The sequence below is a fragment of the Acanthaster planci genome, linkage group LG03, assembly GCF_054643075.1.
Source record: "Acanthaster planci isolate LZ-2023a linkage group LG03, COTS_SCS, whole genome shotgun sequence".
NCBI lineage: Eukaryota > Metazoa > Echinodermata > Asteroidea > Valvatida > Acanthasteridae > Acanthaster > Acanthaster planci.
This window is the reverse complement of record NC_141779.1, coordinates 3,132,448-3,159,243: the sequence shown is the minus strand read 5'-3', so window position 1 is coordinate 3,159,243 and position 26,796 is coordinate 3,132,448. Positions and strand designations below refer to the sequence as shown.

At 39.5% G+C, this 26,796-nt stretch overlaps 1 protein-coding gene across 19 annotated transcripts in view; it reads left to right on the top strand.

Moving 5' to 3' along the window:
• Positions 1 to 26,796, top strand: part of LOC110985841 (uncharacterized) — a 184,939-nt gene that overhangs the window by 67,839 nt on the left and 90,304 nt on the right. For 16 of the 19 annotated variants that reach the window (XM_087134473.1, XM_087134461.1, XM_087134466.1 and 13 more), the window contains 15 exons: positions 211 to 407; positions 1,218 to 1,259; positions 4,622 to 4,767; positions 5,917 to 6,058; positions 6,891 to 7,074; positions 7,376 to 7,479; positions 7,815 to 7,995; positions 8,380 to 8,537; positions 9,196 to 9,325; positions 9,808 to 10,101; positions 14,059 to 14,092; positions 22,631 to 22,782; positions 24,440 to 24,637; positions 25,608 to 25,895; positions 26,469 to 26,596. In XM_087134473.1, the coding sequence (XP_086990599.1) occupies positions 211 to 407; positions 1,218 to 1,259; positions 4,622 to 4,767; positions 5,917 to 6,058; positions 6,891 to 7,074; positions 7,376 to 7,479; positions 7,815 to 7,995; positions 8,380 to 8,537; positions 9,196 to 9,325; positions 9,808 to 10,101; positions 14,059 to 14,092; positions 22,631 to 22,782; positions 24,440 to 24,637; positions 25,608 to 25,895; positions 26,469 to 26,596 (2,378 nt within the window). Of the gene's footprint in view, positions 1 to 210; positions 408 to 1,217; positions 1,260 to 4,621; positions 4,768 to 5,916; positions 6,059 to 6,890; positions 7,075 to 7,375; positions 7,480 to 7,814; positions 7,996 to 8,379; positions 8,538 to 9,195; positions 9,326 to 9,807; positions 10,102 to 14,058; positions 14,093 to 17,499; positions 17,742 to 22,630; positions 22,783 to 24,439; positions 24,638 to 25,607; positions 25,896 to 26,468; positions 26,597 to 26,796 lie in introns of those variants that run through there. The other 3 variants (XM_087134457.1, XM_087134460.1, XM_087134470.1) reach the window with 3 other exon arrangements.

Below are 26,796 nucleotides of genomic sequence, written 5' to 3'. Positions count from 1 at the left end.
GCATGTGTTTTTTGTTAAAATGTATATTTTTTGTGTGTGCTTCAGGCTCATGCACTAGCCTGTCTCTTCTGTGCCACTGCGGACGGACTTCAATGCCGGGGTGGATTGCATAGATCTCGTGTTGTAGTACGTTGCAGTATGTGTGTTTCGGTAGGCTATGGTTGGGAGATGCAAGATGGTTAATGCAGTTATTTTGTGTTTCTTTGTCAGCCCCAGAGGTTCTGTCCACTGATGAGGAGATGGACACTTCCCAGGGGCCAACCTTCATCAACATGTCCACTCAGGAATCAGTGACGGTCACTCCAGGCCAGGAGCTGCGACTGACCATCCGCATCCAGGGCCTGCCGCCGCCACATGTCACGTGGTACCGAAATGACACTCAAGTCATTGAAACCGAAACAGTCGAGGTAAGCATGCAATCACTGTCATCGTGTCAGTGTTTATTGTTGCTTTAATCCCAGCTTTCTTAGAATAATTGAAAGGTTTTTCTCTAAACTGAAATTTCCCTCACAATAATACGCAATATATTAAAGATTAAATTATATACATTCTCACATCTTTGTAAATCATCCTAGTAACTTTGTCAAAGCTGACGCCCTTTGTATTCTTGTGAGAGATGTTTAAATTCCTTATGTTTATGTCTGAAATGTGTGTCTGTTGGAAATATCTCTTTTCCCTTTGGGGACCAGCTCATGTTCCTGATTAAAAGGTGCACTTTTACCTCAGTAACATTCTAAGCAGTCTGGATGTTTTAAGATGCTCCCTTCACTTCATTAACTTGCCCTCTAAGTGACTCGTCATGACCTACCCCTCTGCAATCTGTCAAAACTCTGCAATATCATCTGCACTGTAGACATCATATGCCAACTACTTCATGCTTACTCATTGTAGTACAAATGGTTAATTTTTTACTGTTGGAAAGAAACTGTTCAATCTTAATTCGAGCCTCTGCTGTTGTTTGCTGACAGATTTGCAGGTGTAACATCGTTTACGCTGGCCCCCCCACAATGTTTCATTGTTTGATAATTTGAACTCTGAATTTATCCTTACTTTTGCATCAAACACAGTGCTCTGTCAGAGCAGAGGGTGAGGAAGGTGAACCAGCTTCCACTTTATTGTCTGTTTCTGTTGATGCAATTGCGTTAAACGTATACAAGTATCTTTGGCGTCGTCTGTCCGATTTGATGCATTGTTGCGGATGCTTTATTTCATTTCAGTGTGTGAAGTACACTGAGACTCGATCCAAAACTGTGAAGGAGGTGCGTAGAAGAACGGCCTGATTCATTCTCGCCCAACGCCCACTAGTACCTCACCCTTGCCATTAACAACACTGATCTCCAATATTTACTCTTCCCTTCTCTGTGGCCCAAATTCTACAAAACTAGTTCAGACTCTAAAGGAATGTGGAGAACAATCCAGTCACTCCAAAAAGAAATCAAAACAAGGAAACTAGGTTTTTTCCAACTCATAAGAGAATAAGACTCTGGTCTGGTCAAAAGCTTGTAATCAGTTCCCCCATTGTTTTGAAATGTCAGACTTTTTGGACCATAAATAATCCTCCATAAAAGATTTGTTAAATGAACTGATTTGATAATATTTGAAAATATGCAAAAGGAAAGTATGGACTGGAAAAGAAATCTTCAGGTTCAAATAACCCACTCTTACTTCCTGAACTTAAATAACCTCCTATCTTCAACTCTCTGCCTCTAATGATAAACACAAGTAGTGTCGCCTCCTACCCAACAATTAATTTTTATTTTTCCCCTTGTAGAACAATACTTGATCCCTTTCTCCTTCCAGGAATTTTCTGTTCTGACAAGCCAGATGCATTAGTTAACACCTTCACCGATGCTTACCAAACATGGCACAGAAATACATTCCAATCCAGGGTATAGAGTTGAACGTGTAAAGGAAGATGTCAGTCTGCACTTACCAAAGACAAACACCATCATTTTATAACCCATTTCCTTGGTGACTCCTCTCTGGAATACTTGTAAGCACAAAGTTGCACCCCCTGTAAATTGTGCACGTTCACATTTGGTAAAGTAGAGTGAGTTGATGACAGAAAAGTAAATGTATGCATAATCCCACAAGAAGTAGTAGTATAGAGTGGCATAGCTTGCTAGTTCCAGCTTTTCCGTTTTATGAGGGTGTAAAAATCAGTGGTAAGATTTTGCTAAGTTGCAACAAAAGACAGCAGAGTCAATCTTTCCGGTGAGAAAATGTACATGTAGTATGGATTGAGACAGTTCACTAGGATTTCTTTATCGCTGGGAAAAAGTTGCAATATGTATCCTTCCCATAGCGTCAGAGAGCAAAGATCGCCAAAGCAGAGCTAACTTTAACAGCTGAACTTTCTTTTTGCAATTTTTTCTTCAATCATGCCTTGATTAAAGTGTGAATATCCTCTCTTTAATAAAAAAGAGTTAAGCCAAACTTTGTGTTGAATCTTGTCCTAATTCTTCAAACAAACCAATTAGGGAATTTGTCTGAAATTCTCAACTGTAATCTGTGTGAGCATAAGGCAGTTAATTGTCATCGGCAATGCTCTTCTATTGCAGCTGTCTAATTTTTTTCCCAAGGAATCTGTTCTCCAAAGGAAATTAACACCCATTGCCTGCCAATTTAGTTTAGCTCAAGTTAGACATTTGAGGATTCAGTGCTGTCATCGATAACCAGAAAAATTCTATATTTACTTCAAGATCTGCTCAAACAACAAGTGTACAAATACTCATCCATCCTCAACCTACATGTAATACAGTTGACTCTCATTGTTACAAAATCAGCTGTGACAAAATTCCGGTTATTACAAACACACATCTCTGGTCCTGGTGAAAATATGCACATTTCTATGGGGAGAAAATCTGTTATAGTGAAATTGTACTTAACGAATTTCCTGTTACAGCAAAAGGTTTTTGTGACTCTGTTGCCTGAAAAACTATTGTTGACGACCAATTTATGACGAGCATTTACGAATCGCAGTTTTGAAAACACGTGTGCAGAGCACCACACTGGTTCCTGCTGGGCCGAACCGTTGCCCAAAAAGGCATGATGGAAATGTGGCTACCAGTGAATGGGATGATTCCAGTCCAAAAAGCGTCGCAAGCAGGTGCATTGACAAAAATTTATCTCATGTCTATGTTTGTATTTGAGGTTGTACTGCACGTACTTCAAGCGTGCGTGTTTTCCACAGAATTTCCAGCTGCAGCACTTAAGGCTTATTGCCTGCCCCTCCATATGCATCACACACACTTACAACGCGATATACAGACTTTAGTTTCCTGTCGTCATGACAAGCTTAGTGCACAATTAAAAAATCCATGATTTTTTACACTGATTACACAAACGGCAAAACAAAAAATCCCTTCCCGATTCCGATAAAAATATGCTCCAAATAAGTTCGCTTGACTATTACCGCTTATCAGGAGCCCAACTAATCACCCACCTCTGAATTATGCGTATTGCTGCTAAAAGATCTAGTGGCCTGCCAATGAGATTGTGTGCTTACATGACATACATTTTGCAGGACATAGCTATCCAATCATAATATTTCCTCATGACATCATGCTTCTTGAGCGACTGTCTTGCGCCTAGGCAGCCACGCCACGGTGGGCGAGTGAACTCAGACTACCGATCAATCATGGTCATGCAGCCAGTGTAAATAAAAATGTCTCTCCATGACACAATTTGTGTTGGAAAGACTACTTACATGGATGGGGGCTCCAGTTGATGAGTCTTCACTTTCTTGCAGGTACACACAAGCTTACATGTGAATGCCGTTAAGTTAGGCTTCATCCATGGTGATCGAAAGTTTAAAAAAATCCCTGGATCGATGCTTTCACATGTATTTGCTTTTTATCTCACATGCACATTAAACATGTTGTCATATGACAGTGAAGTTTATTATTCCAAACACATCACAATGTATTTGATTAATCATAACCGAGACATCTTTTTGACGTCATTTAACATCAACCTCGTTCACATGTATGCATGTACAGTACATGTAAATGCACATAGTATCGTACACAAAAGGACCTTTTCATACAATGCACTGAAGCCATTGCACTGCGTTGTGCCTACAACAAATTTCGGATACAATGAACATTTCCTCTTGGTCCCGCAGAGTTTGTAATGACGAGAGTCGGCTGTATACTTTTTCTGGCTCAGAATGTTAGAAGAGCGGACAGTTTCTTTTGCTGCCTTTCAACTTTCAATCTTGTTCCAGCTAAACTGCGTCGCACAACAACTGCTGCATTATGAAACTTGGAGTGCATAATTCATCACTAGTTCCCCCCCCTCCCACATCAACAAAGTATTCCCTGAGTGCCCCCCATCTGAACTACACCAATCATGCACTGGCCCCCTCTATTCCCCATGTATCAGGATGTGACCTATTCAGAATATTAAAATGGTAATTTATCCCCAAGGTTTCTTTAGCTTCCCTGATATGGAGGGTGCTTACCCGCTCAAATAGAGTGACAACCGCCCCCCAAAACTTTGTCTCAGTTACATGTAAATATCACCTGTTGAAGTTGTGTCAAGTAACGAATGAAAGATTCTGTCATTTTTAAGCCACATGGAATTTGTTGGACTCACTTTGTTGGTGGTTTTTTCACAGGTGAAGAGACACAAGGAGATTTGCTCTCTAGTGATCAAGAATGCACAACCTGAGGATTCAGGCACCTACAAGGTTGTTGCAGAAAATGCAGCTGGTGTGGAGTCTAATGCTGTCCACATCAATGTGGCCGAGCAACCACTTTCTAAGTAAGAATTATTCAGCACATTTTTTTTAAAGCTTGTGCATGGCAGTTAAAAGTATGCTGCAGTCGAACCGAACCAAAAATCATTGCACTTTCGAACCGAACCGAACCGAACCAAACTGGTTGGTTCGGATGTTCGGTTTTAATATGGCGGGGCATTACTAGCGCATTATTGCTGAAAGCATGCAAGAAAACTAGATAAAAAAGCAAACACAACGAAGAATGGATAACGAGTTATGCTGCACCAGCGCTAGCGCTCAGCACTTGTTCATCAAGAAGTACATGTATGTACACACGTACTGTAAATGTGTAACACTGTGCATGTACAGTAAACTTACGGTGGCTCCACATCACGCGAAGGTTGTAAAAAGCATGTGGTGAGAATTCACTAATAATCAACCAAGAACATGCAACGTATTGCGTTTCTGCAATTTCTGTGTTTTTTTTCTGTTTTCACATATCCTACAATCGTTTTGTTGAGTCAAGCATGATCCAAACACAACTGCTTTTGGTCGGCAAACCACGGTCAGAAACTCACACCTCCGACGGTCACTTTCTAGGGAATTTTAACTCCTAAACAAACTTTGGGAAAACAGTTCAGAAAAAAATTATGTTCCCATTGAAGTTACTCATGGATGGGATGGAGAGGAGATTTATTGCTTGTATTAACATATACATGGGATATACGGTACGTTCGTAGCGAGTTATTCAATGTGCATAGTATATGTTCATGTGTGTACATGTCCGAACCTGAACCGAAGTTCAGCAAAAATTTCTGAACCTTGTCCAAACCGAACCTTGGCACCTACTTGCAGCACTAGATAAAAGACAAAATTTCATGAATTTTCTTTGTGAGGTTTTCACTTGATGGCTGTTACAAACACTGTGTGCCTTGTCCTTTAGGAAATTTTGTTATACAAATTCTAATTGTTGTTGTTTTTTGGGGGGGCTACAATTTATGTGCAGTTTTCTGTGTCAAAACAGCTAAAATCAAAAAGTAGGGCCAACATAAGAAAATTCTTTCAATAGTTTTTACTGTTAGATTCATCAGATTGGGGAATTTTTCTTGTCTATTTTGTACATAACAGTCAAAATCTGTTAGTTAAACCCCGACAGGTTTCATTGTTTGACCATGCTTTCCTTGTTTTCCTAGTGTGTCTGTGATCCACCTGGAGTCCAGACCTCAAGTCTCCGGTCAACCCATCTTTGTGGAGACACTCGAGAAGAAGACAGAAGTCGTTGAGAGTGCTCGGGTGCGACTTGAAGTGGTAATCGTTGGGAATCCACCACCAAAGGTAAGCAGTGCTCCTCAAATATGCCTGCATTGTGAAGAAATCTAACAGGCATTACATTTTACTGAAGTATCAGGGTTTAACCACTCCCTGCCGGGTGACCCATTTTCGAGTATGTAGGCTTTATATGCCGAGTCGAGGAGCCTGGAACTGGGACAAAAGAGTGGGCCTTATAACAAAAGACTGTGCTCAGCACAAAAGACTGAGCTGCTGGGCATTACCGACATTTTTTTGTTCTCAATAGTGGAGATAATTGAGCCTTGTTTTGAAACAGTATACCACGGTTTGAGGCATTTAGAGCGAGCGGATTACCACTGGGGACAAAAGTTCTCCACCACCACAGCGATGAGCGACACATCACCGCTGCATGCTAATCTGGCCCCTATTGAAAAGAGGTCAGCAGTGCACTGTGCCGGTTTCGGGAAGAAAAAATCTTACGTAACACCGCACAATCTGGGCTCTTTTTCCAAGGCTGCAGGCCTGGCTGAAATAATCAGGAGTCAATGAAGGTTACCTGTCAGCTTTAGAGTAGCGCCCAAAGATTCCTTCATTTTGGTATAAACGGCCATTAAATGAAATGATGAATTTTTGAAGAATTTTGAAAACGGAAAATCTTGAGAATGAGCCGGCATCTTGTCTTGCTCAAGAAAAATCCACCCGGCAGCAAGTGGTTAAGTGAAACATTTCAAACTGATTTTAAATTGGTAAATTATTGTTGAATAACGGGAACACTTTTCTGTGTTGATACAAGTATTCCTTGAAAGTTAGTGATGGAATCCTCAAAATCAAATGTCGTAGTTGTGAAGTTTGGTTATGTGTTTGTGTCATGCATCAGGTGACCTGGTACTTCAAAGATCGTCCAATCCGTGAGTCCGACGATGAATACGAGTTCCATCAGCTCGGTAACAAGTACACCTTGATTGTCAAGAAACCGTCAGCCTCAGATGCTGGCACTTACTACTGTGAAGCTGAGAACACACACGGAGCTGTCAGGTCGGAGTGCCATCTTACCATCAAAGGTAATTGAAAACAGTGCATAATTGATGTCTGGTAGTGACCCAAAATGTGCAGTTGTCAACTTGGGTGATTTTGTTGAGTGAGTTCCTTGCCAACTGCAACTTGTCTTTCATCTAAATCAAGGTTGCTCATCTAAGTCAACTTTGTCGGAAATATTGAACAGAGAAATAGGAAATGGAAAATGGCATGGTAAAAACAAAAAATGGTTATATTAGACAATTAGTGTTTGATTAGTTGAGAATAATTGGTTTGAGAATTGATTGGTTTGTGTGGGTTCAATTTGTATGGTTTGTTCAATTGCAGAGAAAATTCCACCTGATTTTGAGCAGCCACTGGAGAGTATCGCAGCTACCGAGGGAGAAGTGATAACATTTGAAGGGAAAATTAAAGGCACTCCCAAACCTGAGGTAGGAATAAAGTCTCAAGGTTTATTGCTTGATCTGTCAGAATGAAGTTGTGATTAATATTGGAATATCTTACAGGTTAAAATATGAAGAAGACAAAGACTATAAACGTATACTGGTATTGTAAGCAATAAGCATAAGAGTAAATCCTATTAAAAAGTGACTTCAAAAACTATTCCAGATGAATAACTTAAGTTTTCCTGAAATTGCCTTTTACTTAGTCTCTTCAACATTTAATGAAGATCTGCCAGCAATCTGATGTCATTTATAGATCTTAACTCTTGTAAACTCACCCACACATGCAAGGTTACAGCATCTTACCTTTCAAATTATCATAGATAAAATGGTTCAAAGATGACAAGCCTGTTTTCGAGACGTCCCGAGTGAGGTTCGTCAAGGAAGGAGACAAAATCGGTCTGTTGATTATCAATGTCAGGCCTGGCGATGCCGGAAACTACAAAGTGACTCTAACAAACATGTTTGGGCAATCTACGTCATCTGCTATCCTCAGTGTTGATGGTGAGTTAGAATTTTTGCTTGAAATTAAGTCTTACATCTTTGCCTGTATATAGGATTAGAATGGCAGCGACTTGAAAGAGATGAGCCAGTTGACCAATCAAAAGCACTGATACAAAACAAAATGCAAAAGTGAGAAACATGCAGCAGGACTTAGTAATGATAAACCAGAAGATCTGACTTTACAACAAAGCCTTCAATAAAGCCTTCCCCACAAATATAATAAAAAAATAAAGCAAACAAAAACAACACAACAAATTGTGCTTTTTACTGAAATTACCTCTTGATGAAGTTTGAAGAAGCTTAAAGGTTAAAAGATGTTCATGTCTTGTGAAGTAGTAAGAAAGTTAGTAAGCACCTTCATCCTTTGGCTTGACTCTCTTCCAGTTCCTAAGACACCTCCAGACTTTGCAGAGCCTTTGGTGGACCAGACAGCTGTGCAAGGAGAAAGAGTGGAGTTCCATTGTCAGATCACAGGCGATCCGCAACCAACAGTGGTCTGGTTCAAGAATGGTGCCGAGATAGAACCCAGCAGATTTGTTCAGGTCGGTTGGTTTCTCTCTATTGTTGTGTTTTGCTTTTAAGTTTATTTTTTTGCGCATATAAATGTTTGCAAAAACATTAGGTATTCATTGACGTGGTGAACAAGTATTGTTGTAACAACATGCATCTGCTTTATACAACCAGGAGAGTTTTTGTTATTGGGTGGATCAACTATATTGTGTTTTCTGTTGAGGAAATAATAAAATTTCCAGTGTTGTAGTGGTGATTTGGAGGAAATAATCTCAAATTTCCAGTATTGTAGTCGATTCCATCGTAAGTCCTTTCAAAAGACCAGTCATAAGTAACAGGTTGAACAACGACAAAGTTGTACTTTTGTCACAGTTCAAATTGTGACTTTATTTAAGACTGGAGGACTTGAGATGGACGAACAGAGATTTGTGATGGGCTCAACTAAAACACTTTAACTTTGAAGTTATGTGTTGCATCAAACCAGCTTCTTTTGGTACAGACTGAAAAAGAAAGGGTGCTTATGAGATTTTTGAGCTTTGAAGCTTTTCGTGGTGAAGGCTAGCAAGTTAGTTTTAGAGAGGTTTGGGTAGCACCTTGCAAGGGTATCTATTTTGAGTATGTGTGGTTCAAAAAAGAACTGGAGATCTTGTTGACTGATCACAGATAGTGTTCTTTCGTGACCAATCACAGATAACATCTCAAGGGTTGAGCCAAGTACTCATCATCCCAGAGGTGGTGCTGGAGGATGCTGGGACATACAGCGTCAAAGGCAGCAACGACGCGGGAGACTGCACCTCGGTGGCACAGCTGCACGTTGGAAGTAAGAATAGAAAACCTACAATAATATTGAATTCAAAATAATGCACTTAATTATGGTGTACATATTGTTAGCGTAGGTGCAACCACATTACGTTTAGTACCTGTTGTTCAAAATCATCACATCCTTCATTCAAAAACTGAAATGTAACATGGATGAGCTCAGGTATTTGTTTGGGGTTATGTTGGATGGTTATGTGTAGATGAAAGACCATTTACAGCCATTAAGTAATAATGACAGGGAGTAGCAGGATTAGATTTCTGATGGAAATATTCCTCGTTTTTATGCCCTATGGAGAAATTTACATCATCATCATCACCCTTTCATATTAATGGTTATTGGTTTATTGATTTAGGAGAAGTGTTAATCGTTGTTTTCATGTCATTAATTATTTTCTCCCAATGCATTTTCCCCAGTTATTGAAATGGAGAACAAGGCCATAGTAAAATATTTCCTTATTTCACCTGATTTTTTCTCAACCTCAGTTGAAGGCTTAAGCAGCAAAGCCCCACGCTTTGTCCGCGCATTCGGTGACCGCAGCACTTATGAGGGCGACGTAGTCCGCTTTGACTGCTACATCCGAGGCGACCCCAAGCCAGAGGTCAACTGGTATAAGGACGGTGTACTAGTCAATGAGGGGGTGTTCCAGGTCTTGGAGGAAGGTGACAAGCACTCGCTCATCATTGGAGAAGTCTTTGATGAAGATGCCGGCACGTACAAATGCCAGGCCAAGAATAAGTACGGAGAGACAACTTGCTCTGCTGTCCTGACGATAGGAGGTGAGTTATCCTTTTGATCTTTGAATGTTACTCGACACCAGCACTAAATGTATGACTTTGGACGGTATCTTTTGTTGTCTGTTTGGAGGATGGAAATTGTAAAAATACCTGTAGCTGAAAACTGGTTGGAAAAAAAGTCCTAGAAAATTGACATGAAAACAGAAATCCACAGGAATGTAGCTTGTTACAGTGATGTAATTGCTGAATTTCTCACTTCATTCAGCGTGAGTTTGTCACAGTGTAGGGGCACCTTGAGAATCAGATCTTGGGCTAAATATCCTGTACATAAAGCATAGCCTTATGGCTGCTTGTCTTATTTTCCCAAGCAAGCATTTTTCCCACTAAGCTTACCTGCACAGATTTTGTCTTTTACTTGTGAACATTGCCTATGTTTTCAACTTTTAATTTTGTGAGTAAGGCTGCAGGCTGTTGTCTTGTTTGACAAAGCCAACAGAAACTTGAATCATTCAGTGCAATTTAGGTCGGCATTTAAGAAGGAAGTACTGTAGTATTTCGTCTGCAATATTTATTAAAGAAATTGAATGATTTTTCCCCCCTACGTTTCAGTGATCGATCCTTCAGCAGTTATTTTGAGACTATTAATAATACTGGGCATTTGGGACAGTGCCCCCACGATACAGTCCTTACCTTCACCAAATTGCATTCATTCCTTGCGCTCTCTGTAGTCACATCTCTCTCAGGTTGCTGCCCTTGCAATTTATGCTCCTTGTAGGAATGCATATCTGTTGTAATTTCTCAGATATCTTGAAAGTGCGTCAGAGTTTATGATAATGTGGAGGTCCACGCAAAGGACTTTGAAGGAGTTGGGAAAATCTAGATATTATCTTTGATTTGACCTCAAGATAAGTTCCCAAATTAGTAATTTTAATGAAAATGATACCTGGGGTAATATTCAGTGTGACTATTAAGCTTCCATCTTCATGTCAAGATGTACGATGTATTTTATTCTCTGGCTAAATTCTGGGGCAGTTAGTCACATGGTTTCCATCATTACCACATTCTAATCGTCACTGTGAAATTTGGCATAGGACAGCCGTGCACATTGTGTTGAAATGTTAAGCCATCTCAATTTCCTCTGAAAGACTTTGAGCACGTAATACCCACTCAGTACATTTTTAGAAAAAATCCATCCCGCTCTAACATGAAGTGCGGAAGTTAACCATTTTGTTCAAGAGTAGATGCAGTTTCTATTAGTCACATGAGTGTATGCTTGTAGTTGTATTTGTTAGTTGCTTAATTTTACTTTAAGGTCAGCAGTTCATGATTCTATTTCAACCCTCTCCCTCAGGCATTTTAACTATTGAGGAATCTTTATGCACTTTTCTAAATCCAGCAATTTATAGTAAAAGGATAGTATTTAGTGTAACTACATTGGCATCTGAATGCCTACTGTGAACAGTGAGTAAAGCAATAGTGGCTCAGCTGTGCAGTCCTGGAACTAGTAAAATACTGAAAAAAAGTCAACATTTGATTGAATTAGGTTAAAATCATGATCTTTGTTTAATTGAAATTTTGCATAACAAAAGAGACTTATACAGGTGCACTTCCTATGATTTTTTGGTGAATTCTTGAAATAGATTTCATAGTTCGCTGTAGAACGTTGCCAAATCACTGATGTCATTACCTGATTTACGGCTCACCAAAGCAGACCACTAAATTGGTTCCCTTATTGCGCAAGGTAAACCCAGTTTTCTAATTGCAATAACAATATCAAACCAACTTTGTTTAATACAGAAAACTGTTTTATTGCCTAATTAATTGTTTTAAAGAACCTGTCACAACATCCTTATCACCCCCCAACTAAACTGATCACATATTTAACTCTGAGATGGAACTTGGTGAAATATTACACCTAACATGTGACATCAGTCTATTTGGCTACCAAATAGATTTAGATTGTATGTTTACCAATTCAGTTTCGTGGAATCCGTCTGCCAACTCAACTTGGCAAATTTTCAAGAGATATCAGAACACTGCTATATATAAATGATTTAACAACAAAACATAAAGGAAATTTTCCCAGTAATGAATTTTCCCAAATTCAATTCTGTGACTAAAATTACAACTGAGATTTTAATTAGAGTGAATTTTGGTTACACCTGTCTGTAAAAATTGGTCTTAAAAGCTCAGACATTTACACGAGAGTTAAGTCTCATGTCTTGGTATAGGCACTGTTCTTGCCTTTAAGTTTGTTGTGTAACTGTTGGATGTACGTGTACATGCACTTATACCAAAATACACAGCTGGTGGAGTGACTGTGACCTATTGCTTTGGAATATCAATTTCTGAACCTGTTTCCAGCAACTTGCATGTGAGCCCATTTTTACTTGAAGCTGCATCTTTAAAGGTAGTGCCTATGGGAAAATCAAATGGTCTTGGCATTCGATGCTGGGAAGTACTTGGAATTTGAAAGTCAAAGTGGTCCGATATCATGTAAGATAATCTGGCAGGACCCTCTGCATAACATCTGCTAAAGCACGTCAGACATTCCAATTAAAGCACCAATGATATACAGGCTAGCAATCACCATGAATCTCCCAGGGCTTTGGGAATCTTGGGCGTTGTGGTGGGTAGAGAGCAGGACTGTTTGATGATGTCTGTCTATTGTCGGACATAGTGGATATTGGATTGTTGCTTGCAAACAGTTCTTATGCAGTGACATCATTACTTTTTTAAAATCTTGAACTGGCTTCACAATTTCTTAAGTGGATTGAAACTCGGGAGTCTGCTTTACTGTACATGCCACTTTGCAGTTTCTGCTTTATTATGGCCTACATGTAGTAAGCTTTTTCTGTTTTTTTTTCACTCGCTATTGTCAAAGTGATTCAATCCATTCAGTCAAGTTAATGGAAGACAGTTTTGGGAGAAGGGAACTGTGAATCATGCACATTATTTCACCCTCACAACCATTTCAACTACATGATCCTGTAAGGATGAAATGACTGTAGTCTAGGGATGCAGGTATCTTGCTACACCTTACAAGGTGGGCAGAGGTCTTTCATTTTTTTCTCTTTTACATGCAGAATTCAGTATATCTATAACTTGGCAATATTTGGATCAATAATGAATACAGCTGCGGCAAAAGTCATGCGCTTCACTTTGTGGTTTTTTTGTGTATAATTTGAGTCTGAGGATAACTGCAAGTTATGTCAGGGCCTAGGTGTTGGTTGTACAGTCTTCGGTACATGTAGCTCGTAAACCTGATGTTAGGCTACGTGTTGTACATGCCTGCCTGCATCCCTGGAGGTCCTCCTTGTGTCGCAATTTCATAGACCTGATTCTACTTAACCCTGCCTTCCTCATCAAACCTGTAACATCTCAGCATGCTGATTGCTGCTGAACCTCAAACCAGGCCTCTGAGTGCACCGTGTTGCAGTCTTGTCTGCCCCAAAAGGTGCTTGTGCCATACCAGTCGTGTTAGACATTCCAGGCATACCGGCCAGATCATTCAGACTTGGTTTCTGATTGGCTGGCTTCAAAGTATGCAGAGATCCCGTCTGGAGCTCTGTATTCTTGGCAGCAGGTTTTAATTTCTAGACACATCTTTTTTTATAGTCTGAGTAATTTCTCTGTTTTGCAGTCACAGCAGTGCTGTGTACTTGTACATGTGGTTGATGAGATGATGTGGGGATGAGACATAACATGTATAACAAGCAGATATTTTGACTGGCTGAGTCACACAAATTTTTATCATGAAACTTTGACCAAAGTAGTTTCACTCATTAAAAAAACGAATCTCCTTGGATAAAACACACCCTTGAACTTTTTTGATGTTTTAAAGTGTTAAACTTTTATGATACCTACAGAAATGCATTTTGCTTACTTTCAAGGAATGGTATAAAAGGTAAAGCAAAAATCGTGAAATTGAGCCAGTTTGTGTTCATTTTAGCCATTGATATTAATTCTGAGTGAAACATTTTGTTTCTGTTTTCTTAGGTCCAGTTGTTACTATTACGACGGAATCTGACAGGTAAGTTCTTGGTTTAGTCTATCTTTGTGTTCAGATCTCAAAGAAGGATTGAAAAGCAAACACAGACACAACCTCCCCCAAAATCAATCTCCACGTTGTAATTCAGGAGAGAGAAAGCCTTTTCTCATTAAAAGTTACTCTATATTCACGAAAATAATGAAAGTTGAGATATTGAGATAAAGAGATCAACTTGGATTTATATCATGAGCAAAAATGATGTCCCTGAGCTTATCTGGATAAATTGATTATTAAAGGATGCTTTATGAAAGAACTTAGGTAAGAAAACAACTTTGTCCCCTTTTCCTCTGTTATTAATAAGTGATTAATAAATTTAAAAGTCCATCTCGGGTTGGTTGGCACATGGGATCACTGCTTGTCTGGGATTTCAATGGAAAGAGGTCATCACCTACGTCCTTCAAGAGGATGCCAGGCCGTCTTAGGTTTTGCCTTCTGCTCCTTGATCCATTTATAGTGCGGCCTCCTGAGTGGAGAGGGGCAGGTGGATTGGAGAGTCTGGCTCAAGGGTGAACTATGGAATGGGGAAGGTTAACTTCAGAGCCTTGGTTCCTTGATTATATATTGTGGCTGTCATCTCAAGCATGTGTTGTTCACCTTCAGTGCTCTTACAAAAAAAAAAAGAAGTGCATGTGCATTGATATGAGAAACTGTATCCGCTATCATTCAGACTGACCATGATTGGGAAGTAAATCTGGAGCTCAAATCTGTAGAAATTGACAACCTTAAGGAAAAAATTACATTTTTGTGTGATGGCGCATTTCTGTTTTTGCATACTGATGGCTTCTCTGTACTTTAACATGCCCATTTGAAAGGGCAAAGAAGAAATTTAATATGTAAACTGCACCATTATCTTGAAAGTGTAATGGACGAATCTTCAATTGGCCATCCATCTGACCATTTACCTCTGGTAAATTAGAAGGAGTGGATGTCAACTTCTCTGTACTCAGTAATTCTTATACACAAAATCAAGACCAAATCCAAACACAACAAACTGTAGTTTGCTAGCTATGGTGGTCACACACCTCAGGAACACAGACAACCAGCGTGGGACAAGACCTGGGTTTTTATACACAACAAATACAACTGGGTAATCAAATTCCATGAGACATGGTATGTGCAGATTAAAGATGCACACGTGCTCATTCCACAATGTAATCAAATGAGAGCACTGTAAATAATCAGGTGCATCACAAAAGTCACAGACACAAATCTAGGACACTATTACACCACAGTATTAACAGAGACAAGTCTGCCATTGAAAATAATTCTTCAGTCCATTAGTGAAATTGATATGAGATAGCACAGGTCAGCTATGTTATTTTTCACTGCAACCTTCCACAAGATGAGAGCTTGGTTAGTAAATCCCACTAACCCTGGCTGACCTGATTGGAAGTCTTGGTTTTTTAGCCTTTTGATGAATTTAAGATAGTACAGGGGACCTGACTTTTTCTTTTATTACAAAAAATCCTTACACTGTTAGAATCATATTGTACTGGTGTGTACTGGTACCAAAAGGTGAAATACATGTACATTAGGGTTGCATACAGCTATGTGTGATTGTCTCCTCTGCCCTTAAGGTTCAGTCAGTTTCGTGCAACCCTTAGCATTCAGTGAGTACTTGAGTAGTGCATGAGTTTTTACAAGCTTCTTGAATACCTTGATAAGTGAATGTACAGAAGTACCTCAGGATACCTCGGTCAACATGTCCAGCCGACCCGTCTCGGTAGGTTTTTGAAAATTGAGAGTCCACTGTTGCACTGTGACCTTCAGAAATTGCATCAATGTAGTGCTCCTTCTTGACACTCCCAACGCACCTGAAGGTGAATTGCTGGCCATTTGTTCTGATTTGAGGGTATATTTGTGGCAATCGATAAATCTTTTTACCAGACTGTGTTCCCTCTCCAGGGCTTTTCAAATGGTTCAATATCACCGTGTACTGCAGCATACATGTACTCTGTGTCTGAAAAACAGCTGTTGATGTTCTAATTGGAGACAAACCATGATATCTCTTTTAAGTATTTGTGTACAGCCCATTTGACCATTTTGCCAACCTCTCTGGTTAAAATGTGTCCTGCACCTCATTTGGAACTATTGGTTCTGCCTTATCATAAGTTTTCGTGCTTGAAGTGTCAGTGGTATTGCTATGATTTTCTTGAGCATAATAAAATAGATAGTCTAGTATATATATGCATTCAATGTGTATCTTAGGTTTCAAGTATGTTATAGCCCTTGCATGTGTTAAAGGTTGCAAGGAAAGGTGGGAGTTATATTCACCGATTCAATTTGGAAGAAAAATCTGACAGAATTTTAATGTTATGCAAGGAAGCAGTGTCTTATTAAAACTGGACAAGGTCTTTTTTTGGGTAAGGTTGCTTTGTGTTCTCTGATGTACATGCGTATAAACATGGAAATCGTTTGTTTTGCCGGGAGTGTTTGTATAAATTCCCTTGTGCCAGAGAAAAGTAGGGGCAGATAAATATTCCAGGAGAGTTGAATATAATACTGTTTAGACTGCTGGCCTGCCCAGCTAAGAGGTTTATCATTCCCTAGGGAAAAAGCATTGTGCATTTACTGAGGCATACAAGAGTGGCTATATTATGATGACATGAAAAAAGGAAAGAAAAAAAAAAGATTCTGTTCCTTTCTGTGAGATGTCAAAGCTTAGTCCTATTTCTGTGGGAACTACCTCCATGAGACATTAAATTGATTTTGTTTTGGTGTTAGTGAATTCCATTCCCTGAAAGAAGCTTCCTGATGGTGCCCAATGCACTGTGCTGTTAGAACTTGAGATATCCTAAAATTCTGAAAATGCTGGTTTGAGAAGAAAGCAGTTTCAACCAAACATTGCCATGATACAAAGCCTGCAAAAGGTCTCTTTTGCACAGAGGCTTGGTTGAGAAATCAGAACACAGTGATTTGAATCATGTGAAATCTGACAACCATTTTACCCCTTCGGATTGTGACTGTAGCTTTTAGCATTTGACTGACATTTTAGTTTAAGGTTACATTACCCAGTCTGGGCCTCTTTTAGCATGCTTATCATAATTGATATCATTTTTTGTGACGACTGATTTCTAGCGATAATCTGAAAACATTTGATGTGCTGTCAATTAAGCAACTGCAGGCTGTATGCACAGCCCCAATATGCAGAACGGCTGAAAAAGTCTTCAAGACAATCCTTATAAAATATTTTCCTTTGAAAGTTTGGCTCTCTGCCAGTCAGATGACATCACAGGAGGGAGGTGGAGCTATTCAAATTGACCTGCTCAGTCCACGGCTTATCTGAAGGGCATTTGCACATGCAGCTCAGGGGGAAAGTCAGCCAATGAGAAGCTGGCTTGTGTAAGTGCACCGCATGCTAATTAGCCAGACTGAGGCTGTATCTGAAATCCATAATGCTGTGCTGACTTGCAGTCCTACCACCGAGAGCAACACATCCACAGAGGAGAGAAACAAGGCTGTCAAGCCGCCCATTTACTTGCGAGCAATTGTCGGGATTTTAAGTCTGGTGTTAAGAAAAAGTTAAGAAGCTTCTGTTTTTGTGTCAAGAAGGAGCCAGAGACAAGGCCCTGCTGGTGCCAATCTAAAGCTGTTGGGAATGGACCTGGATTCTAAGGGGGTGACACCATTGGTAGGAAACTCTTATTCTGTTATTTATAATTCAAAAGTAAACTTATTCATAAGTATAGATTCTTGGAGTGATGTCTTTTAATGAGGTGTTTCTTATGAGGTGTTTGGTGCATGAATGTAACATTGAGTTCAAAGAGTCATGAAATAATTGAATTGTGAAAAGAAATTACTCTGTTAGGGTAGCTTTAGTTCTGGGTGGAGCTTCTAAGCCCCGCCCCTTGTAGCACATCTACTAAGTTTACTTAGAAACATTAGTTTTAAGTGCGCTGTTATTCTTTGTTTGAAACCCTATTATTTTTGGTAGCTTCATCAATCTTATTTCAAATTATGTCATATAGTGAGTTTTTACCTGATAAACCCAGTCTTTTTTTATCTGACATTTTTTCATTAATTGGCTCAAAACTACATCGTAAAGTGCAAAGCTCAATTTACAAACTAAATCTAGACACAGTATAAGTTTACTGGCGCAATAATTGACGGGCCAGATTTCAAATTTTAACAAATGAAAGATGCAAAAATTTGTCTCAAGTACACTGTGATAAATCATTGTAGTATAGTTTGCTGGGGAGAATTGCGGTGATAAAGTCTGTGGTCTGTAAAAATCAAATTTAACTACAAAATAAGCATCACATAGATCAGGACATGACACCTTGCTTAAAATAATACTAACTACATGTAGCTTTTCAACATGGTGAATTTACTTGCCACATGCTGAACATTTTTTTGCTTTAAATGGTAGAAACCAACAGCTCTGCCGAATTTTTTTCATAAAAACTGAATATCTGAATAGTGAAAAGAGTCCTACATATTTACCTGCGCTAGTTTGAATATACTGCACAGATGTAAGTCTGTGCCTGCATGTTATCATCAGGTCATCATCTTTCCTGACCGTGATGGCTTGCTGTGCATGACCAGATACACATACACATGGCTGTAACCTGCACACACAGCGGTAGCGGTGCATAGCACCATATATGGTAAGAACTACCATATGCTTGCATGCTGATGGCATCTCTCTGTGCAAGGCGGGGTATGCGGAGGGATTTCTTTACATTGAAATCAAACTCCGCTTAGACGGTTGGAGACAAAGACAGGGATTAAACTAGTCGGGCAGTTACTTCTCCTCTTGAAATGTCCATTTTCCTTGAGAGGTATAATGTTCAAACACTGCCGACTTGAATTTGTTTATTTTCTTTGAAGGGAGGTTGTTGAAAGGTCAACTGAGGTCATCTTTTGTATTTAAGTTGTTCTACCCTTCTTTAGGTTCTGGTCTGGCCTTTGGTTTTTTTCTGAAATTTTCGTGGGGGGGTGCAAAGGACAAATGAATGTTTTAACATTCGTTTTTAATTTCATTAACATGCCTTCACTGTAAATTTTTAGTAGCTTCTTACTCATAGTTAAGAAAATCAAAACTTGTATCCTTTTTATCAAAGCATTCAGTAATAATTTTAAATAGTTTTGATATGCCTGCATAAACAAAATTGCAGCCAATAGGCAACATCTGGTAAAAGGTACATGAATGCTCCAAAGAAATGTAGGCCATGATGTAAACATATTGATAAAGACACCCGTCAGCGTGATATTTTGAGTTGCCCGGGTTGTCATTATCACAGGTCTTTATTATTCACTTGTGGCTCGCCTGCAGAGTGGCAGCATAGATGCCTGGCATACCAGAGTTGGGGCCTGGCTGCAGACTGCACTGGTAGGCTCTGACCAGAGCTGTTTTATAAGGAAAAGAGAATGATGTCACCGTTGTGTTCTCTTAACTATTTGATCATTGGAGGCTGTCCTACTCTGGAAAAATGCCATGATTCTGAGAATGTGTATCCAAATGTGCCTACACTGAGGGCACTGTTTTATGTTCATATAAAAATGCGAAATTATTTTTGAGTTTTATCAGATGATGCAATTTTTTTTCCCAGAAGAATCAGCAGTGCTCAACACAATTTTTTTTTATTCTTTCAAAGAATTTTAGCCTACATATTTTGATATTTGATGATCAGTTTAGGATGTTGTTCAGTGGAATATGGCATAGTCACACAGATGTTCCCCTTTTCATTTTGTTGTGATAACATTGGCTTGTACTTTTTAAAATGCATTAGTTCCAAGGCCATGTCTTATTAAGTCAAAAGGCCTCTTGTATTGGTTAACAGGCTTACTGTATACATGTTCAAAGCTTGGAAACTTCTGGAGTTGTTGGAGTTATGTTAACTGAATGCAGAGAATGAAGACTTGGTAGCTGTGCACTTTTTCAGAATGCGAGGGCCGTCCAATGATAGATTTAGATTTTGATCAAGAATGTTCTAGTGACTACACGTAGGTTTTGTGAGCTTGATATCTTTACTTAGCCACATTACGTGTGCTTGACTTAAGAGATTTGGCAAAGGTAATATTAGAAATTATTTTACTGACATCTTGAACTAAGGTTGTGCAAATATGAACAGTTTGATCCAGGGATGTGATGATATGCGCTGCAGTACAGCTTCAAGGTTGTCAAGGGAAATGCTGTGGCTGGACCTCAGCATGTCTGAGACCACGTCAGACACCAGATGGATGTTTGGTGCATTCCTAACCACTTGAATCATTATGTGCGCATGTACGTGATGAATTGCCCACGATAACTGTTTCCCATATAAAGTCTGTCAACCTTTGATAGAGAACAAGTTCTGTGTGTGTCTTTGACTTGCTTGTGTTTGAAGATGAAAAAATGGAAAATACTTTCATTCAATTTGTCAAAAGTGAATTGTAGTTTTTCAGTGGTTGTTGAAAAAATGGTACCTTAACATCCATGATTGTAGTTTATTCCATTTTTGAAAGGGGGTTATTAATTTACTAGGGAAGTTCATCCCACCAACATCTGTATTTGGTAATTGATTCACATCTTGAAAATACATCTTGAAAATGATTCACATCTGTTTACAAAGTACATGTAAGGTTTAGATCTTCATAGGTACTCAGTAGAACAAAATGTTAACTTTTTTATAGCTGAGAGAGTTCTTCATTTACAGAATGAAAAATTAAAGTGTAAATTTCAACAGCTATTATTAGGTCAGTGACCTCAAATTTTTTGTCACCCAGGTGATATAACAGTGCAGTGACCTCCTTATCATCCTCCACATACTTGGACCATCTCTAGCCCCCTGGTGATGCAACACATGCTGGGTTGTGTGATGAGTTAATAGGGAAAGTTTGGCATGACTTTGCATGCCATATTTTTTTAGAAATTCTCAGGCCCAGTGCAGTTATTGTCAGAATCCTTTTGAATTGACAGCTGGGTTCAGAGACGCATGGACTCTATTTCTCTGTTCTCCTATAAAACTTGAATAAGATTCATGTTCATATCTGAAGGTGTATGTGCCCCATACCTTACATTCTTTGCTGAAAAGCAGACATTTTGTATTATAATGATAACTTGGAATTCTAGTTTATTTCTGACCATACGTGTGTCAAATATGAAGAACAAAAAAAATTGAAATCACAAACTCTGGATAGCATCCAAGGCCTATATATTTGAGAACTGTTCAAACACTAAAACCTAGGAGTCCTGAAAAGTACATATTTATAATAGATGATGGAATGTGATATAGGTTTGTTCTATAAACACTCAGTTCTGCATAGCTATACTTTGTATATATAAATGAATCCATTAACTTCACATCATGGCGTGCGAATTAGATTTATTCTATAAACACTCGTGTTCCTAGATCTGATATCCTTGGTTGAAATTTACCCATGAACTTTAGTCAATAGTGTGCGTGTGTGTTATAAACACTCATGTTCCAAGACCCAACATTTTTGTTGGTCTGATTTTCCCGTTCTTGTTTTTATAGATCAGCATTCATAGATAAACAAATCCATAATTCATTCATGTATAGAGTCATACTTGTAGTCAAACAAAAAGCTTTTCTTCAGCATAAGGATGTTCTTTAAACCATTTGTCGTTTTCTTTTCAACTTGATTAATGGTCAGTTTTTGAAGTAAGAGTTGCCACTTTTGTCAATCAAATGTGTCAACTTTTTGGTGAGAGGGGTTGAGTTGTCATATTTTAGTTCTACAACTTATGGATATGAGTGCAACAAGTCTGATTTGGACCTCTTTAACTGGAATGAAAGAAAACAATGTGTCAGTAGAACACATAGATGTTATACAGGTCTCTGCGGTCATCTGGATGTGAGATGAGGGTCTACAGGGACAGAAGTTTAGCATAACTTTGGTCCCTCCTACCCTTACTTAAGCCTTGAAAAATAATTTCTTCCTGCATCTGGTTGGGTGCCAACCATAATTCACTCTCCGGTAGCCCAGAGTCAGATTTTAAAATCATGTTCAGTCTTCTGAAGAAAAAAAAAATGCGTCGGTTGATAAAATTCCTCAATCAGTTTGCAGCTGCAAAGCTGCACCCCATTCCACTTCTCTCTCAGCAAGAATTACTGTGAGCTCTCCAAACTAAGATGGTAAATGCTGAATTCCTGAGAAGTCACAACCTCTCATCCACGGGTAATCAGATTGTGTGTAGGCCTCACAAATACCCGCACGTCAATGCTGTGTCACTGCCAGTGTGGTCCATTAGTCTTTGGCTGTGCCCTCCTTAGCCAATCAATAACTGGATGTTTTCTGTGCTGCGTCATTGGCCAGTTTTCTCTTCTTTTGCCAGCATGATGTTTTTTTTTCATTTAGAGATGAAATTGTCCAACCAGCACATTCAGCAGTAAAACTGTCATTTATTCCAAGTAAATCAGCAACTTCACTTGCTCAAAAAATGGTATCCAGATTTATTTCCTTGCTTTTTTCTAAGTAGTAAATTTGGCAAAGGAGATGAAAAAAACCTGATTTTCATATTTCTCATGCATTGATTTTGCCATCATCTTCATTTTGCCTGTGATCTCTTGACAGTGTTGAAACCACCACCACCACCTCCACAAAAGTGACCGCAATGTTCGGGCAGAGGTCCAAGTTCAAGGAAGACCCACCCAAGTTCAGTCAGCCGGTCAAGAGCGTGTCACTTGTCCAGGGAAAGCCAGCGTCCTTTGAGGCAGTCATTCAAGGTATGGAGTACACTCTTGAATTCAGTTCAACATCGTACATCCAGAAAATGCTCATGCATGATCTCTATGTAAGGTATGTTAGTCACGTTGAGACAACAAAAGTAGTGCTTTGAAATACACTCTCTTTGCTTTCAACTTCTTGCCAAAATAAAAGCAGAAGATGCAAATCCCCTTAAAGGAAAAAGAAACCATATTCATGTGTCATGCAGAAATCTTAGAAAGACTTAAAGATTCGTGAAAGCTTTTTCCTAGCAACCTATGGTTCTAGCAAACCCATTTAGGAAAAAAATAAAGAAACAAACAAAAGCAGTTCTGTCTGAAGGTGAAATTAAAGAGTTAATCTTTAAAGATCTTGGATTCTTGGATTATGAATCTTCTGCAATCAAGTTGCGTTTCAAATGAGTGACACATTTAACCTTCTATGCTGTCCTTGCTTGCAGTAGATGTAGTGTGAGTCCAAACATCAGTCTGTAACATCTATTTGTACCTTTTTATCACTTTTAAAGAAAGCAATCCATTTTGCATGTGTGATCTCTCTTCGCATTCTTCCTTATGGGAGTTAAAGTCACACTGTAGAAGGAAAAACAGCGGTGACTTTGTCAAAACAAGATCAAACACTCCACATTTATTGAGCTGTAATGATTTGAAGTGCTGACCTGACGTCACATGTGGGGGATATCACCAGAAACACCATGGCTTCTTCCTTATAAACAAGTTTGCTGGGTTTATTTTGCCGTCAAATCTGCTGCTTTTTCGTTTGCGTAGACATCGCAGCAGTTACACAACTTCTGCACTTAACCATTAACTGTGCACTGTTTGTACACCACTTGAATCGTGCCGTGGAGCGTGTGTGCCATCCTTTAAACTCAGTGCCCGAAGTAGCCGTGCAGATTGACTTACTGTTTGTCCACGGCCAGCTCATGGCTGCTGACTCAGTACCTATCGTGTTGCCACTTCACCCATTCTGTTTTTGATCTCGAGCTTCATCTCCGCGAGTCTTTTTGCATTTCGTTCTTTTCTTAAAAGTCCCCTGAAAACATTCGCTCAGTTGTTTGATCTGCAGTGTGTGTATCACTATACTCTCGTTTGTTGTGTTGATCAAAAAGAGCCTAAAAGGTCTGAACAACAATAAATTTCCAGTTACGAATATAAACCTTCTTTTCATTTATACATCAGTCACACCACAGCACCATTTGTTGAGATCATTTGGGTATGAACAATATTTATACGTGTGTTCATACATAAGTGCAGTGTATCGAAATTAAAATTGGAAGTGAACAATCGATCTTTCTGATGATACATGTATCTCAAATGCTAGATTGAGTGGTTTCAAAAGCAATTTTGATCTTCACCAAATATCAGGCTCATTTGCTTCCCATCACAAGTTCAAGGTTGTATGCAATGTCATACCCACTTTACATATTTTATTGTCGCTTGCCCGTGAAAATTCTCAATGTCGAGATCCTTTTTTTTTTGCAGTTTTCTCATCTCTTTCTCATGTAAATTCCATTGTAATTCATGCTTGCAGTAGAGATTGCAAACTCTCTGTTGACTTTTGCAGTTGTCTGTTGGCTCAGTGCTGTTATAGAAACTGTCTCGTCTTCTCTCTTCTTGTCCGTTTCTTTCAATCGCTCCTCCCCCCCCTCACTCTGACCAGGCAACCCTGAGCCAAGTGTCCGATGGTTTAAGGATGACACTGAACTGAGAAACTCCCCCAAATACCAAATAGGCCTCAAAGCGGGCCATGCCTCCCTCCGCATCCCCAAAGTCACTGCTGCTGATGCAGGGAAGATTAAGTGCGAGGCCAGAAACTCTGTTGGCACAGCTGTGTCCACCGCTGAACTGGTAGTCAAAGGTTAGTCCCTGAGATGGTGGCTGGGATCATGCAGGGCCTGTATCATGCTGCCTTTGTATTTTCTCTGGTACTGTTGCTTTTTGTCTTATTCCTACCAAAGCTAACAGTTTCTTGGTATTTACACTTACAACAAGTGCAGTCATTGCCAGCCTTTACCAGTGATTTCTTGGTGAATATTCACAGAAACATTGCTGTGTTTTGCAATGGTTCCATATTGGAACAGAGCCCTGGTTTATGCAGGGGAATGAGCAACTTAATATGGATGATTTTTTTTTCATTCCTTATCCAGTCTAATTAAACTTTTTAATGTGAATCCCCCCAAATGAAGCCAAACCTAGTGGTACCATGGATGATGCTGTGGGTGTGATATGGAAACAGCCCTGACTACAAAGTATTGTAGATGCATGTAATATATGCTTGCTTGCTTTCTGTGTCGAGCTTGATGTGTTGTGGTTTTAGCAGTTAATATGCATGATATTTCTCTCTGGCACATGTCCAAGATTGGATTTGGATTTGTTGAAATTTTCTTTAAGAACGAGTGTATTACCCTGCTCAATCAGATTAACTATTTTTATGTTATTGACCTGCTGCTAAGGAATGGCAAGTGTATTTTGTTACTGTTGTTTGAAATATAATTGACTGAATCCTTCCTTGCAGAAAAGGGAAACTGTTAACTGATCTCTGCAGATTTTTCCTTTTGTCGTGCCATTATATTTGTTGTACTTGAATAATGTCGTGCTCCTCAAGTTTTATGACAAATAGATTCAAGAAATGAAATAAGCTTGTTTTCTGTTAACCTCAAGGTGGAAATTGATTAAAGATGCACGTGACACCTGTTTTGTTCAGTTTCTTTTGAATTTTGGTTGTATTGTTGAATAACCTGCATGCAATCAGTATGACTGACCAGTTAAGCCAATTAGAACTATGTATCTTTTTAAATGTTCTGTTTGGCATGACTTTGTATCGGCAGATGTCACAGACGCACCTCGCTTCACCCAACGCCTTCAGAGCCAGCAGGTTAGGGAAGGTGACAGGGTCTGCTTTGAGGTGACGGTTTCTGGTCTCCCCGCCCCAACCGTCTCCTGGTTCCACAACAAGGACCAGCTGAAATCCTCGGCTGACATCCAGATTGGTCGGGATGGTGACCGGTGTACACTGACCATCCCAGAGGTCTTTGATGAGGACGCCGGAGAGTACACGGTCAGAGCGGAGAATGCGGCTGGAGTAGCGTCCAGTCAGGCTCAGCTGAATGTCAGCAGTAAGTATGGAGGGACACAAATCGTTGATATGAAACTGTAGTCACTGTAACATGAAAATTCATCTGTGTAGATCTTAAATCCAATTCCTAGTGTAACGTGATGTGAACACTGAATACTTGAAGCAGGCATTTATACTGAAAACTTAGGGCTTCATCAGCAGGTTGATAAAAATGAGTTTAGTTGACTAGTTTGGATTGCAAACTGGAGCTTGTAAATGAGCCAGGTTGGTACGCCGACAACACATGCTCAAAATGAAGGGGGTAGGAAGTTACTTAAGATCAGCAGTACGCGTATGATGTCAGCGCTAACAGGGCAGCTGTGTGCTACCCCACACATATTGAATGTGGTAGAGCTGGCATGCTTTGTTCTCAAATGGCTTTGGCTTTTTGAAATGGCTCACTGTACATATTTGAAAGTCACAAAGGAAAATAAGGTATTGAATACCTAATACTCCTAAAGAAAGGAAGAACCACTGCACCTGACTTTGGAGTTGCTGTAATATGTGAAGTTATCAGGCCAGCCCATTTGGTAATCGGGATTGAAGTGACCGAGTCATGCTTGTTCCTTGACAGGTGCCAAAGGTCAGAAGGGTCCCATCCCTGCTGCGAAAGTGACAAAGGAGCAGGATGCTGTATCACACACTGCACCACCACCACCACCACCACAAAGTGTGCAGCTGTCTGCTCCAGTGTTCACTAAGGTAAGTTGTCATGATATGGAAGGATTTGGTACTCCAGTGAGCGGACACTGTTACTCTATCTTAAGGCTGAATGTGATGTATAGAGAAGTGCAAGGAACATTTCACTGCACAGGTTGAAATTTTGTTTTCAAAAATGGCGTAAAGGGTTAGGGTTACAAATTTCCAGCTGGGCAGAGAAAATTGATCAAAGAAGAATCAAA